This window comes from Euleptes europaea, chromosome 11 (assembly GCF_029931775.1).
Source record: "Euleptes europaea isolate rEulEur1 chromosome 11, rEulEur1.hap1, whole genome shotgun sequence".
In the NCBI taxonomy this organism is placed as follows: domain Eukaryota; kingdom Metazoa; phylum Chordata; class Lepidosauria; order Squamata; family Sphaerodactylidae; genus Euleptes; species Euleptes europaea.
The window spans coordinates 35,781,312-35,796,076 of record NC_079322.1 but is presented as its reverse complement, the minus strand read 5'-3'; the positions used below and the strand labels follow the sequence as shown (position 1 = coordinate 35,796,076).

At 40.3% G+C, this 14,765-nt stretch overlaps 1 protein-coding gene across 1 annotated transcript; it reads left to right on the top strand.

Annotated features, from left to right (window-relative positions):
• The first annotated feature begins 245 nt into the window (after positions 1–245).
• On the top strand, positions 246–5,633 carry RPL15 (ribosomal protein L15). Its single transcript, XM_056857701.1, has 4 exons — positions 246–322; positions 1,649–1,830; positions 2,459–2,595; positions 5,270–5,633. Exons 2-4 carry the CDS (start codon positions 1,659–1,661, stop codon positions 5,573–5,575), a joined length of 615 nt encoding a protein of 204 aa, XP_056713679.1. The 5' UTR covers positions 246–322; positions 1,649–1,658; the 3' UTR covers positions 5,576–5,633.
• Positions 5,634–14,765: the final 9,132 nt, after the last annotated feature.

Sequence of the window (14,765 nt, the reverse complement as noted above, 5' to 3'; positions counted from 1 at the left end):
TTAGACAAAACGAACCCACCTCTGCATTTAAAAAGAAAGAGTTTCCGCGGGAATTAATATGACTTTCAGGCAAACCTCAACCCGGGTCTTCTTACTTCAGAAATTAAGGTCACAATTCCCGTCCCAAAGAAACCGCCGAGGATCCCTCCGCCTCGTTTCTACCGCTGACGCGAACACAACCCCCAGGAACCCCAGAGGTCTACTAAACTACATTTCCCAACAGGCATCTGAGCGCAGACTCGTTCCCCCTCCGTACGTCAGGCGCTGACGCAAAGCATTGTGGGAAGCAGGCCTCTTCCTTTCGGGCCCCGGCCGCCGTCAGGTAAAGTGTGTGGTTTGCTTGGGGTCGTGGGCCTAATCCGTTCCCATCCTTAATTTGGGAGGCTTCATCGTGTGTGTTTTGTGGCTCATTCATGTGGCTGGATGTTGGGGGGAAGCCGCAGCAGAGTTTTTTACTGTGGTTAAGAGTAGAGAAGGCTAAATTTCGTGGTGGCTGGTTAGGCTTTGGCGGAACGTGGGCCTACGGGCTGCTGAGCAGGGCGCTCCGGCCGAAAGGAGCGTGGAGGAGGAGAGGAAGGTAGTAGTAATTCTACAACTTTAGCAGACTCGTTTTCAACGGGGCCTCTTTCCTTGAGTTCGGACGCAGTCGAAGCCTGCAGTGCTGCAGTGGACGTTTTTCTTTGCTCCGGCTATAATAATTGACACCCCTTGGGAGAAACCCTTAAGGGGCAGCTGTTATTAGGAACGGGGTTTTTCAAAATGGAATTTATTTGGGAAGGTAGCCTACCGCAAGTGCAAACTCTTTTTAAAATTGTAAAGGCTTCCACCAGCTTGGGGAACTGACTTCTGCAACTTGTTTAGTGGAATTCTAACAAACTTGGAGGACTGGTTGCTTTCCTTGAAATACTGGCTACAATAGGGGATTGTGTTCTTTGTAGTGCTGTGTTGCAGTCAGTTGCAAAGGAGAAAAGAAATGTAATGCAGAAAGAGAGCTCATAGTAGCTGTTAAAAAGGTAAAGGTCCCCTGTGCAAGCACCAGGTCATTCCTGACCCATGGGGTGACGTCACATCCCGACGTTTACTAGGCAGACTTTGTTTTACGGGGTGGTTTGCCAGTGCCTTCCCCAGTCATCTTCCCTTTACCCCCAGCAAGCTGGGTACTCATTTGACCGACCTCGGAAGGCTGAGTCAACCTTGAGCCGGCTACCTGAAACAGATTTCCATTGGGATCAAACTCAGGTCGTGAGCAGAGCTTGGACTGCAGTACTGCAGCTTAGTCATGCTTAAACCTTACTAGTGGAATCTAAGAGACCTGAGTTCCCATGAAGTGTGATTTACCAACAACAACAACAACTGCCACTCACTGTGACATTAAATTGATAACTTTTTTACAAGGCAAAAGGTTAAAATGTCTGGTTTCACACTCCTCTGCCTGAAACATTAGTAGAGGGGGGAAAGGGCCTGAAAAATCACCAGGAATCTTTTAATTTTTAGGAATCACCAGGAATCTTTTGTCACATTTTGACATATTGCGGATAAAGATGCTTTCTGTAAAGTTAAGAGTTAGAAACATGTGGGGGATGTTGTTCTTATTGGTATATATTTAAGAAAATTAAATAGTTCATTAATCATGCATGTCTTTCAGCAGATAAGCCACAATGGGTGCTTACAAGTACATCCAAGAGCTATGGAGGAAGAAGCAGTCAGACGTGATGCGTTTCCTCTTGCGTGTCCGATGCTGGCAGTATCGCCAGTTGTCTGCTCTCCATCGAGCTCCACGACCTACCAGGCCAGACAAAGCTCGCAGGCTGGGATATAAGGCCAAACAAGGTGATTGGAACTTGGAGTAAAACAAAATTTGTTCATTTGCTTACCTGTGTGTAAAGTGCCTTCAAGTCACAGCTGAGTTATAGCAGCCCCAACAAGGGGCTTTCAAGGCAAGTGAGAAACAGAGGTGGTTTGCCACTGCCTTCCTCTGTAGAGCCTTCCTTGGTGGTCTCCCTTCCCAGTACTGTCCCTGCTTAGTTTCTGAGATCTGATGAGATCGGGCTATTCTGTGCCACCTTCCCTCTCAACCATATGTAGCAGTGTAAACATAATCTTTGTTAGTTGTACGTTATCTTCTTTAATTGTACATTGTGCATGTCATCGAGCAAGTCTAATGGTCCTTGCAGACAGGAATGCCAAAGAGAGCACCAAAGAGTTCTCTGTGGTGGTGCTGGAAGCAGAACCTCATTTAAATACGTCTTTGTACTATCTCAGCCTAAAATATTCCGTTCCCAACACATTTCATACTGTACTGAATCTTAAGTTGGCTAAATATCTATTGGATAAAAGCTTGAGGGTGTGTGTGTCCGTTGTGTCTTCAACAATGCGCCTTCAGGAAGAATATTTGCTCCTGTGGTACTCCTTTCTGCTATAACATTCCAAATTTTGTAACTTTCCCAAATACTCCTAGGTTATGTTATCTACCGCATTCGTGTTCGCCGTGGTGGCCGTAAACGTCCAGTGCCTAAGGGTGCTACATATGGGAAACCTGTGCATCATGGTGTCAATCAGCTGAAATTTGCCCGGAGCTTGCAGTCTGTAGCAGAAGTGAGTGTCCTTCTTGACTCTTTGGTCATTCTCAATCCATTTCTATTGTCTGTTTCCAAAGATTTTGATAGTGGGATTTTTACAATATAAACACAAGGATTTCATCTGTGCTGCAACTTGCAGTGGCCAGAATTTGTTCTGCTGGTTTGCAGTGCAGCTCTTAAAAATTACAAAAGCATCCAACCTCACAGGGTTGTAGTGAGGATAAAATGGAACAGAAGGAAACTATGTTAGCCACTTTGGGTCTCCATTGGGGAGAAAGCTAGAATATAAGAACATAAGAAAGGCCCTGCTGGATCAGACCAAGGCCCAACAAGTCCAGCAGTCTTTTCACACAGTGGCCAACCAGGTGCCTCTAGGAAGCCGCAAACAAGGCGAGTGCAGCAGCACCATCCTGCCTGTGTTACACCGCACCCAAAATAATAGGCATGCTCCTCTGATACTAGAGAGAATAGGTATGCAGCATGACTAGTATCCATTCTAACTAATAGCCATGAATACCCCTCTCCTCCATGAATATGTCCACTCGCCTCTTAAAGCCCTCCAAGCTAGCAGCCATCACCACATCCTGGGGCAGGGAGTTCCACAATTTAACTATGCGTTGTGTGAAAAAATACTTCCTTTTATCTGTTTTGAATCTCTCGCCCTCCAGCTTCAGCAGATGACCATGTGTTCTAGTATTATGGGAGAGGGAGAAAAATATACATGAAGTAAATATACATGAAGTAAATAGATATTGACTTGGAAATAATGACCGTAGTTCCATAAAAATAAAATTATCTGATAAAAGATGTGTGTAGATGTGGCTTTAGGTGAATAGGTTCCAGGTTTAACACATACCGGATGACCAGTTTACTAATTAAGAATAATGTTAGCATTTTCCCTTAACTTGGACTGGCTGGTAGGCAAAGTGAGGGGGAAACATTCACAGTAAACTCTTGCCAGCAGATGAGCCTAAAGACCTAAATTAGCAGTTGAATGGTCAGCTAGTCACAATGGCAATCTTATGAGAATGAAGCAAACATTTTACTGAAGCATTCTAAATAGTGACCAAAGACATCCACTTTCCAGAGCCTCAGAATTTGGGAAAGTGAAGAAAACTTGCTTATGATTTGTGTAGTATTGATTAAAGGTATCAGAAGCTAAATAATACTTTTAGTGCTAATAGAGTAGAATAAACTGATTACATTCTGAAATAAGCAGTGATTTAATAGCCAGTACTCATAATAATTATTAGAGCCCCATGGCACAGAGTGGTAAGCTGCAGTACTGCAGTCGAAAGCTCTGCTCATGACCTGAGTTTGATCCCGACGGAAGTCAGCTTCAGATAGCCTGCTCAAGGTTGACTCAGCCTTCCATCCTTCCGAGATCGGTAAAATGAGTACCCAGCTTGCTGGGGGTGAAGTGTAGATTTCTGGGAAAGGCAATGGCAAACCATCTTGTAAACATCTGACTAGTAAACGTCGGGATGTGACGTCACCCCATGGGTCAGTAATGACCCAGTGCTTCCACAGGGGACTACCTTTACTCATAATATACTCCTTAGTTGTTTCTTTAAGACATTGTCTTGTTTTAGAAACGAACTTGAAGCAAAATGGGCAACTTCCTCCTGGTTGTGAGCAACCTAACTGGTCTCATTGTATAAAACTGGTGACTGTTTTATTCCAAATGAACACGCGTATCAGAGTTAGAAATGTCCTTGGTCTCCTTGCCCCCTGGAAGAAAATGGGTTAACAAATCCTAACTTAAGAAACAGCATTCCATGGCAGCCCAAGATGTAATGAGTCCTTTATGACAATAAGACGTTGTGGTTTATAAATATTTTCTAATAAGCAGTACATTTTAGTATTCTAATCTCTGGAAAAAATACATGCACATCTGGCTTTCAGGATGCTATAATGTGTACAGTTTTTTCAGCCTTGCTCACTAGAAAGGCAGATCTGTTTTTGTCTTACATAAGTTACATAATCAAACAGAAAGCAGTGAAAAGAGAAACTAAGTAGTATAAAGGTAATTGTAATCATCTTTGTATTTGCCATCATTTTGGATGGATCAGCAACAGGGTAGGGAACTGTGGTCAGTGAACAGGTGCTCAGTTGTTTTAACTAAATTTGTGTATGTTTTGCATCTTTCCTTCAAGCATAAAAATTCCATGAATCAGCACTTCGCAAACCACAAGCATGGCGGTATCACGGACTATATAAACGCCACACTAAATTACTGTGAGGGTTGCCACTTTATTCACGTACCTGCCCAGTATTGTGCTTGTGTTTGTCTTTTTTTTTTTTTTGCCATTAGCTGTGGTGTGTAATGCTCTAGTGAAGTAGCTAGCAGTGGTTCATTCTACAATAGTGCTGACTCATGGGTGCTTCATTGGAAATGGAAAGATAAAGACATGTAATATTCAGCCCCCATCCTTATAATAGAGGGCTCCCTTCCCCAGAAAAGTCTTTGCCTTCTTTGGCTGGTGTAGTTTTGAACGTTATAACTGAACATTCCACTTCCTTTTGCATGGTTTTCAGCATCTGAACTAGTTAACCTGTCATCGTTCAAAATACGAGTCCTACAGTTGAACTGGGATCCCTTGGTTAGATTCTTGAGCTTTTCTTTCTTTTTTGTTAGGCTTCTTTTGTGTTCCTCTGTTTCTGAGCTCTGTTTTTGCTTCCCCACTTAGGAGCGTGCTGGCCGCCACTGTGGAGCCTTGAGAGTACTAAACTCCTACTGGGTGGGTGAAGACTCCACATACAAATTCTTTGAGGTCATTCTGATTGACCCCTTCCACAAGGCTATCAGGCGCAATCCTGACACCCAATGGATCACCAAGCCAGTCCACAAGCACAGAGAGATGCGCGGGTTGACCTCTGCTGGCAGAAAGAGCCGTGGCCTTGGAAAAGGCCACAAGTTCCACCATACCATTGGTGGTTCCCGCCGTGCTGCCTGGAGACGACGCAACACCTTGCAACTTCACCGTTACCGCTGAGTCTTTCATTTGTAAATTTCCTGTTCTAATAAAGCCAGCCAGAGGCTTCACATTCCCACTTTTCTGTGTTTTCTTTGGGCTCAGATTTGCAACCCCTGTAAGGAAGATGTCAACCTGTTATCAGCAGGTAATTGGTTGCTGTTCACTGGTGGATTAATAAAAGTTCTCACTTCAGCATGATTTTAAAAAATAATAAAAAGCAGTATGCATTATCTTTTGGAAAATTCTAGTCACTTAAGCTTTATGCTGTGGATGTACTTTATGACTACAATATTCATCAAGAACCTTTATTGAAGGATGGCAGACACAAACAGTTCGTGGTGACCAGCATGACGCGCAATCTTTAAGCCAGGCTTTGGGGAAAGAAGCCCAAAATGTTTAAAATATGCTTTAAAGATTGTTAGAAATTATATATTGAAATTACAGAAAATAGGAGATATTAATTATCCCAAAAGTGCTGTACGAGTCTTTCATAAGAAAGTGCTGGATTAGACCAGCGGTCCACTTAGCCCAGCATACTTTTTCACACAGTGGCCAAAAATTTGCTTTGGAAGGCCAAATAAACAGCATAGGCATGAGGCCTTTTGATGATGTGTCCTAGCACTCATGTTCAGAGGTTTGATGCCTCTGTGTATAAAGGCTTCCCGAGTTCTAGTAAAGTAAAGGGAGAGAAAGCTCACTCCATTCACTTTCTCCACCCCATGCATAATTTTATAGATTTCTAATGTCTTTCCTCAACTATTTTTTTTCTGGACTGAAAAGCCCCAGCCTTTCCAGCTCCTCATAAGAAAGGTGCTCCATGCCCCTAATCATCTTGGTTTTGCTCCTCTACTTTTTCCAGTTCTGCAATATTCTTTTTCAGGTGTGGTGACCAGAACTGCACACAGAATTCCAAATGAGGCTGCAACATAACTATACAAGGACATTACAATACTGGCCATTTTATTTTCAGTTCCTTTCCTAATCCTAGCATGGAACTTGCCTTTGTCACTGCTGCTGCACACAGGGTTGACATTTTCAAGCTTTCCACTACAACCCTAAGATCTCTTTTAAGTCCGCTAGTTCAGACTCCATCAGCATATATTCAAAATAAAACTTCAGTTTGTCAAGTTGTTGCCCACTCATCTAATTGGGAGAGAGCCTCCTGTAGCTCTTCAGAATCCTTGGTTTTTACCACCTAAAATAATTCTGTGTCATCAGCGTACTTGGCTCCTATACTGTTTACCCCCAGTTCCAAAACATTTATGAACAAAATTGATAGGATCAGCGCCATCAGTGATCCACATGGGACTCAACTGACCATTGTGAGAACTGCCCGTTTATTCCTACTGTTTCCTGTCATTTAACCAGTTTTAATACATAAGAGGACTAGTCCTTTTGTCCCTTTATTGCTAAGCTTACTCAGGAGTCTTTGGTGAGGTACCTTGTCAAAAGTCTTTTTGGAAGACCAAGTATATGATGTCTACCAGGCTGCTCTTATCCATGTTGTTAACCTGCAGAAAGAACTTGAAAAGTTCAGTGAAGTGGGACTTTCCTACCACATTGGATAACTGATTGCTCCTAAAGAATTCCTTGCTGTATCTTATTAAGCAGTTTCTAGATATAAGCATTTAGCTACACTCAACTGCATTACTTGAACTCAGAGCTGCTTTGCAGCTACAGGCCTGAAACCTCTGGTCAGGTCTTGCCATAACTGTTGCAGCTGTTTCGTGCATGGCAGGGAGACTGCAGTATCTTTGTCTCTTGTTTCCCAGATTTGTTGGACTATGATTGAACTGTCCAATCGTTACAGATCATGATGGGTAGCAGTGCTTGTAGCAGTAGAAAAGAGCAAAAGTCCAGTAGCACCTTAAAAGACTAACAAAATTTCTGGCATGGTATGAGTTTTCATGAGACACAGCTCACGTCTTCAGGTACAGCTAGAATGTGTCTAAAGTGTAGAGAAGAGTTCAATCGTTGCTGTACATTTCCCAGTGCCCTCATGGAATGTAATTATGTACTACATTTTAATAGGGTTATAATTATTTGCATGAAATAACTTGATTTCTGGGGAAAGAATTGAGAGCAAACACTTGATCAGTTTTAAACCTTTAGATTAGATACCCAACCATTGCCACCCCCAATGATCCCAGCAGGATAATGCCATAGAGTCTACCTTCCAAAGTGGCCATTTTCTCCAGGTGAACTGATCTCTGTCATCTGGACTTGCCATAACTTCCACTTTTGGGGAAAATAATCAAAACTGCCCTTGTGTGCTGTATAATGGGAAGATGCATATTTGTGCATACCCTGCCTCTATCAGTTTGCTTCCCTTGCTTCAGTCCCATTGCCACAATTTCCCCTCTATACCTCCTCCCCATCGCCACCAAAAGGGACTTTAAAAATCAGTGATTTGACATATCACTATAAGGCTAAGGTTGTCAATTACTGATTCTGAAGTGGAACAATATGTCAGTTACCAGATGTAACTAATGGCATATCGGTGTAGTTTAAAATATATTGCTGTAGCTTGAAAACAGTATTTGACATAACACTGTAGTTTAGCGCTATAGCAATATGTCAATTAGTTTTGGTTTTTTTTAAGCCACAAAAAAAACTACAGTGGCAGGAGGGAAAGAATGGCAGCAGCTGGAACAAGGAAAGTAGAGAAAACTATTGTGTGGATGCTCTGTTGCTGCTGCCAACGCCTCTGAATATGCTGCAGCATCAGAAGGAAAACCAAAAATTCTCACCAAAAATTATCTCCATGTGTTCTATGCATACTGGCAAAGTCCTTGACACTGAAAACTGAGCTACCCATCATCCATCTGTGTCTTATATACAGTCAAGTCACTTCCAACTTATGGCAACTCCATGAATTTACAATAACAATAAAAACAATAATGCTGGGAAAAGGCAGCAGGAAAAGAGGAAGACCCAATATGAGATGGAATGACTCAATAGAGGAAGCCAAGGCCTTCAGTTTACAAGACCTGAGCAAGGCTGTAAATGATAGGATGTTTTAGACGTAATTAATTGATAGTTGCCATAAATTGGAAACAACTTTATGGCACTTAACATAGAGACACACTATGTTTACTGAAAAGGTATAAGAATGGGGGGGGGGGAATCTGATGTTATTATGACATACCTAAATATATTTGAATTTGGGGCTAACAAACTTTTCAAAGATCCATACTTTTTTCTTATATGGCAAGTGTTAAAAAGCTACAATTTCTCTTATTTAACTCCAATATATAATTTTGTAAATTTAAGTATTTTTCATACTTTTAAAAAAACTGAATAGTACCTTTACACCAGTGTTTGTCATTGGACTACTTTTAGGTACTGTTTGTAAATGAAGGACTTCCTTTCCTAATTTAGTGTTAGGGGAGCATTATTCCTTACAATTACTTTCTACTGTGTAGGCATGTGAGCGGGCTATCAATAACTGGAAACCCACAAAATTTTCTTTGTAATTTTTTTCTCTATGCAGCCCGCAGCTAAGTATTTTGACTGATGAAGGAGCCAGTGTTTTCTGAGCAGAGAACTATTTTGCATATTTGTATGTCTGGCACATGCAATTCCTGGTAATGCAGGGACATTCCAATACTATGATGTAATGAAAAATTACATAATGCTTAATTTAGGTATAATATTAATAATTGTACCTATACCTCTGTGGGAGGACACGGGATATTCTGCAATTGAAATCAGGGGTCCAGTATTTCCATACTGAACATAATTCAGAGATTAGCAACTTGTGGTTTAAAAGAGGATCTGGTTTTGAACACTCATTGCTTTAAAATGCCACTTGTTATCATATGAGGCATATGCAGTACATTCAGGGATAAGAAGCAACTCACGTAGTGTAGAACTACAAAATGCACCTAAAATAAAAGTAATCAAAATACATGATTTGTGAAATTTGTCTTCAATAAATCAAATATGACTTTTTATGTGATAAAGTGCAGAAAGATGACACAAATTCAAATGCCCCAGTTTTGTAAACAGAAGCTACTTTACCAATGCAGTCAGGAATATCTATAATACCTTATTTGACTACTTATCACATTAAACCTAACTTGATAATCTCATCATTAGTTTATTCTATAAAGGACAAGAATAGCTATACTGTGATCGATGAATTCAACAATAATTTGTTTAGGATAAGAACAGTTGGACTGTGATTGAGTTATCTAACAATAATGTTTTTCTACACAGACATGTATTTATTATTTTACTGAAGTTATTAATTAGCTGCTACTCCATGCATTATGTTCAAAACAGTTTACAATAACATAACAAAATCAGTAATATAAGAGCATCAATTTTAAAAATTGCCTTTTTTCAGCTGTGAACCACCTTACAATGTAGGTTTCAACCACAAACCTTTTGACATACATGTAAGATCTTCCTGAGATATTCTAGATTACCTCTGACATAATGGCCACAACTCATCTAAAGTTAGTTGTGACTAACATTCCACTGAAACAAGTGGAACAAGTTAAGTTGTATGCCTCAGCCAAGTCACAATGCTTTGAATGATAACCTACTGCTTCCAGCCAGAGGCTAAATGCTTTGCACTCTTTTTATGATGTGTCTGAGTTTTTAATGGCTAGAATTCATATGGCTTTTTATAGTTTATGAGTTTGAATTATTTGTATATCATGTTTTACTTTGTGAGCCACCCTTAAGGAGGTTCTCTGGAGAGATGGGGTACAAAATATTTAAATAAATAAAATTTAGTCACACTTAAGGTGCCATCCTGTGTGCACTTACCTGGAAGTAAAGCTCCAGTGAATGCAATGGGAATTATTTCCAGGCACAATGCACTTGTCGATGGATGGGGCAGTCACGTTATTGATGCCAAAACTTGACAGTGCTTCTGACCATCTTTTTTTTCTGAAGAAGGGGGCTCCCTGAGTGAGGATATTGTACAACCAACAAAATCATTGGCCCCTTCATTCTACTACACACCTAATAAGCTTAAAAACATAACACCTCGAGTTGATGAGAACAGAATCCAAGTTTGGGTGTGAAGAAAGTGCAGTAATAATATTGTTTTAGGGTGCTGTTATGTCAGAGATGGTCAACAGATTAACAGAACAGTCTCCCTAGAATTACCACCTATTTTACTGGCAAGAAAAAGAAAGGCTCAACCAAGCATTTGTCTCTAGCACTTGTTTTGGCCATCAAGTCACAGCTGATTTATGGCAACCCCATAGGGTTTTTAGGGCAATAGACATTCTACGGTGGTTTGTCATTGCCTCCCTCCGCATCACGACCCTGGTATTCATTGGACGACTCCCATCCAAATACTCCCCAGGGTCAGGGCTTTCAAAGACCATTTGGCATAGTGTAAAAGGCTGGGGATGGGATGGGTTGTAATTGTGGTTTTCTCCTGCTGAACGGTTGTCATTGCTTGACTGATTGGTTTGTTTGTTTTTTTGAAATTTTTTATTGGTTTTTATAATATAAATTTTCCATATTAACAAACAACAATGAAAGTAATATGAAAATCTAAATCATAACTAATGTTGTTATAATTACATTACTTAATAAAAATAAAAAATATAGGAAAATTTTTTGACTTCCCCATCACCTCCGTCCGCCTCTTAATAAAGTATTCTATCCCATCGTGATATGATCTGATCTTAATTATTCTTATATCTCAGTTAAATGTCATTTACATTAATCTGTTAATGTAATTAATTACACTTCTTTGTATTAATAATATCATCTAGATCAGAGTAAAAGGTACTCTTCCATTTTCCCCAGTCCTAATTCATATTCACAGTATTTCATTCAAGCCTCCCATTCCCCCATAAATCGTACATTGTCTTTTTGGTTTAAAGTAGCTGTAAGTTTTGCTATTTCCACCAGTTCAAACATTTTCATAATCCAGTCTTTTTTCCCAGGGGTATCTGCCCCTTTCCATTTTGCTGCATAAAGCAATCTTGCAGCTGTTGTCGCATAAATCAAAAAAGTCCTTTGTGTTAACAGGTCATCAGGTATCATACTTAATAGCATCATTTCTGGTGTTTTGGGTATATTTTTTTGTACTATTAATCTTAACTCATTATAAATCATGTCCCAAAAATCCTTAGCTTTATCACAAGTCCACCACATATGATAGAACGAACCAATTTCTTTATTGCATTTCCAACATTTAGGGGATGTCACTTTATAAATCCTTGCGATCTTCTTTGGTGTTAAATGCCATCTATACATCATTTTGTAAATATTTTCTCGAATTGATTGTGCATTTATTCCTTTCAGGTCTTTCGACCATAGTCTTTCCCATTTATTTAAAGCGATATCGTGTCCCAAAGTTTGAGCCCAAATGATCATTGTTGGTTTAATTGTTTCCTGCTCACAATATATTGTTAAGAGAAGATTATACATTTTAGAAATCAATTGGGTATTATTATCTAATAACATCCTGTGAAAAGGCGATTTGTCTTTAGAAAATCCATTTTTCATATCTTGTGCAAAGACTGATTTGATTTGATAATATTGAAGCCATTGTAAATCGTCTTTAAGTAACTGAAAGTTTTTTAGTGAGCATTTTTTCCCTTCCCAGATTGTTAACTCCTGATAAGTAACAAATTTATCTGGTCTAAGTGGGCGTAATGTCAACATTTCTTGGGGTGATATCCACATCGGTGTTGCTGGTTCAAGAATATGTTTATATCTCATCCAAATACGGATTAAGGAGGACCTGATTATATGATTACGAAATGATGCTTGTGTCTTAATTTTGTTGTACCACAAATAGCCGTGCCATCCACTTATATTGTTAAAACCTTCAAGATCTAACAAGCGTGTATTTGATAGGTTAATCCAGTCCTTTAGCCATACTAAAGCGGCCGCTTCAGCATAGAGTTGAAAATTTGGTAGTGCTAAGCCTCCTCTAACTTTAGAGTCCACCAAGTGTTTATATGCAATCCTCGGTTTTTTCCCTTGCCAGATGAAATTTAATATGTCTTTCCTCCAAGTGTCAAAATACTTAACATGTGATATTATAGGCAAATTTTGAAATAAGAAAAGTATCCTTGGCAAAATATTCATTTGGACTGTTGATATACGACCCAAGAGTGACAGCTTTTTATTTGACCAAATGATCATGTCAGTTTTTATCTTATCCCATAATTTAAAATAATTATTAGTTATCAGTTCTTTGTTCTTCGTAGAGATCCAAATTCCCAAATATTTGACCTTATTAGCTTTCTCCCAACCTGTATATAATATAAAGTCCTGCTGTTCCCTTTCTGTCAGATTCTTGAATATTGTCTTTGTTTTTTCTTGATTAACTTTAAATCCCGATATTCTTCCAAAATCGTCCAAAGTCTCCATCAGTATCTTCATTGATTGTGTTGGGTTTTCCAAAATTAACAGGAGGTCATCCGCGAAAGCCCTCAGTTTAAATTCATGTTTTTCAATTTTTAATCCGCGAATGTCCTCCATAGCTCTTATCTTGCAACATAGTGATTCCAACACCAAAATAAATAGTAACAGAGACAAAGGGCATCCTTGTCTGGTTCCTTTTTTTATTGAACAATTATCAGACATCGATTCATTCACCAAGATTTTTGCCTGTTGGGATGTATATATGGCCGCTTGACTGATTGGTTGTGTTTCTGCAACACTGCTTTGTTAGCCAAGAATCTTGAAGAGTTTTGGATCTGAAGGGGGTATATATTTAAAACAAATATGTATGTCTCCAAGTGGCACCTGGCAATGATATTTACAGCAGGAGTTGCAGTTTTAATTTGATGGGACTGGAAACAGTTTTAACTTTACTTAGGCGTTTCAACTGTTTTTGATAGTGGGGATTGTGGAAATGCAGGCTGGGTACAGATATTTTAATAAATAAAATTACGGTTTAGATTCACCACCCCCACCTTCCATGCATGCTCACTGGCGAAGAGGCAGTGAGAGCAAAACGTCACCCCTTTATTTCTATGCAAAGGAACCACACAACGGTAACCTTAATACGATCATTAATTAGACTTTCCCCTTCAACCAGGAAAAGAGGCAGGGGAGAAAAGGTGGCAACCTGAGCTAAGGATAGAACCAGGATGCGGCCTTGAAACGGGAAGTTGCAGGACGAGCCTGGGGGTTTGCAGTGGGGCCAGGCAACCCGAAAAGCCACTTCTCCCTCCTTTTTGTTAGAGATTGAGGGCCCATGGATCATGATTGTGGTTCGAAAGCACACAATAAAACAGACTTTTTCTTAAATAAAAATCCTTTGCTTTCCTAAACGGGCTAGCCAATAGAATACTGACATCTGTTATTTCATCATCAACTTGATACTATCTAAACTGTTGATACTGTGACAGCACCCCAGAGATCTCCCGGTAATAATTGGCTTCCAGACTACCAGGGAAGGAATTTCTGCCTAGCTACAAGCCTGCTCTGTGCACTGGGTAACTGGACTAAGAGTCATGGAGTGTCAGAGTGAACGATAAACAACGATAGGAGAAACTGGATGAAACTGCAACTGTCCTGAGTTGCCTTTCTGTCTGTAATACAATCAGATAAGCATAACTTGTTGATGTATCATCATAACTTGAATTTGGATAAATATCTCTTCCCCGGTATAATTGGGACTCAGAGATTTCTGCCCATTGGGGGCCTCTGAGTCAGCAGCTGCAACTAAACTGTTTTCTTGATAACGATCTCGGGTCTCCCTCTCCCCCGCGAACCCCTGTTTTACTGCAACAATATTGAGGGCCCATGGATCATGATTGTGGTTCGAAAGCGTCAGGTCAGAGCACACAATAAAACAGAGCCAAAGACTTTTTCTATATATATAAATATTTTTATTGGTTTTTAATAGTAAATGGGAAGTCAAAGATTTTTCCTTAAACAAAAAATCCTTTACTTTCCTAAACGGGCTAGCCAATGGGATACTGACATCTGTTATTTCACCATCATCTTGATACGATCTAAACTGTTGCTGCAAACCAATTAACCCTTTAACTGCCTTGGCAGAAATGGAACTCGCATTGAATCCCCAACACTTTTCGACGCGGGCCCTGCCTGACCCACGTGGCGCCACACGTGCGGGCCCCTGCCTCCCTGGAGGGAGAGGGAAGTGTGTCACTGGGTGAAAGGGGCAGGGGGTGGGAGGAAGGGGGGGCGGATAGGCGGAGTAAATTGGGAGGCTGCGGTGGGCGGGGGAGGAAAAGGATAGGACGGTAGC

Coding starts and splice junctions, on each gene's coding strand:
- RPL15 (XM_056857701.1), top strand. CDS start 1,659: ATGGGTGCTTACAAGTACATCCAAGAGCTATGGAGGAAGAAGCAGTCA. Junction 1,831..2,458: donor GGGATATAAGGCCAAACAAG/GTGATTGGAACT, acceptor AAATACTCCTAG/GTTATGTTATCTACCGCATT. Junction 2,596..5,269: donor GCTTGCAGTCTGTAGCAGAA/GTGAGTGTCCTT, acceptor TTCCCCACTTAG/GAGCGTGCTGGCCGCCACTG.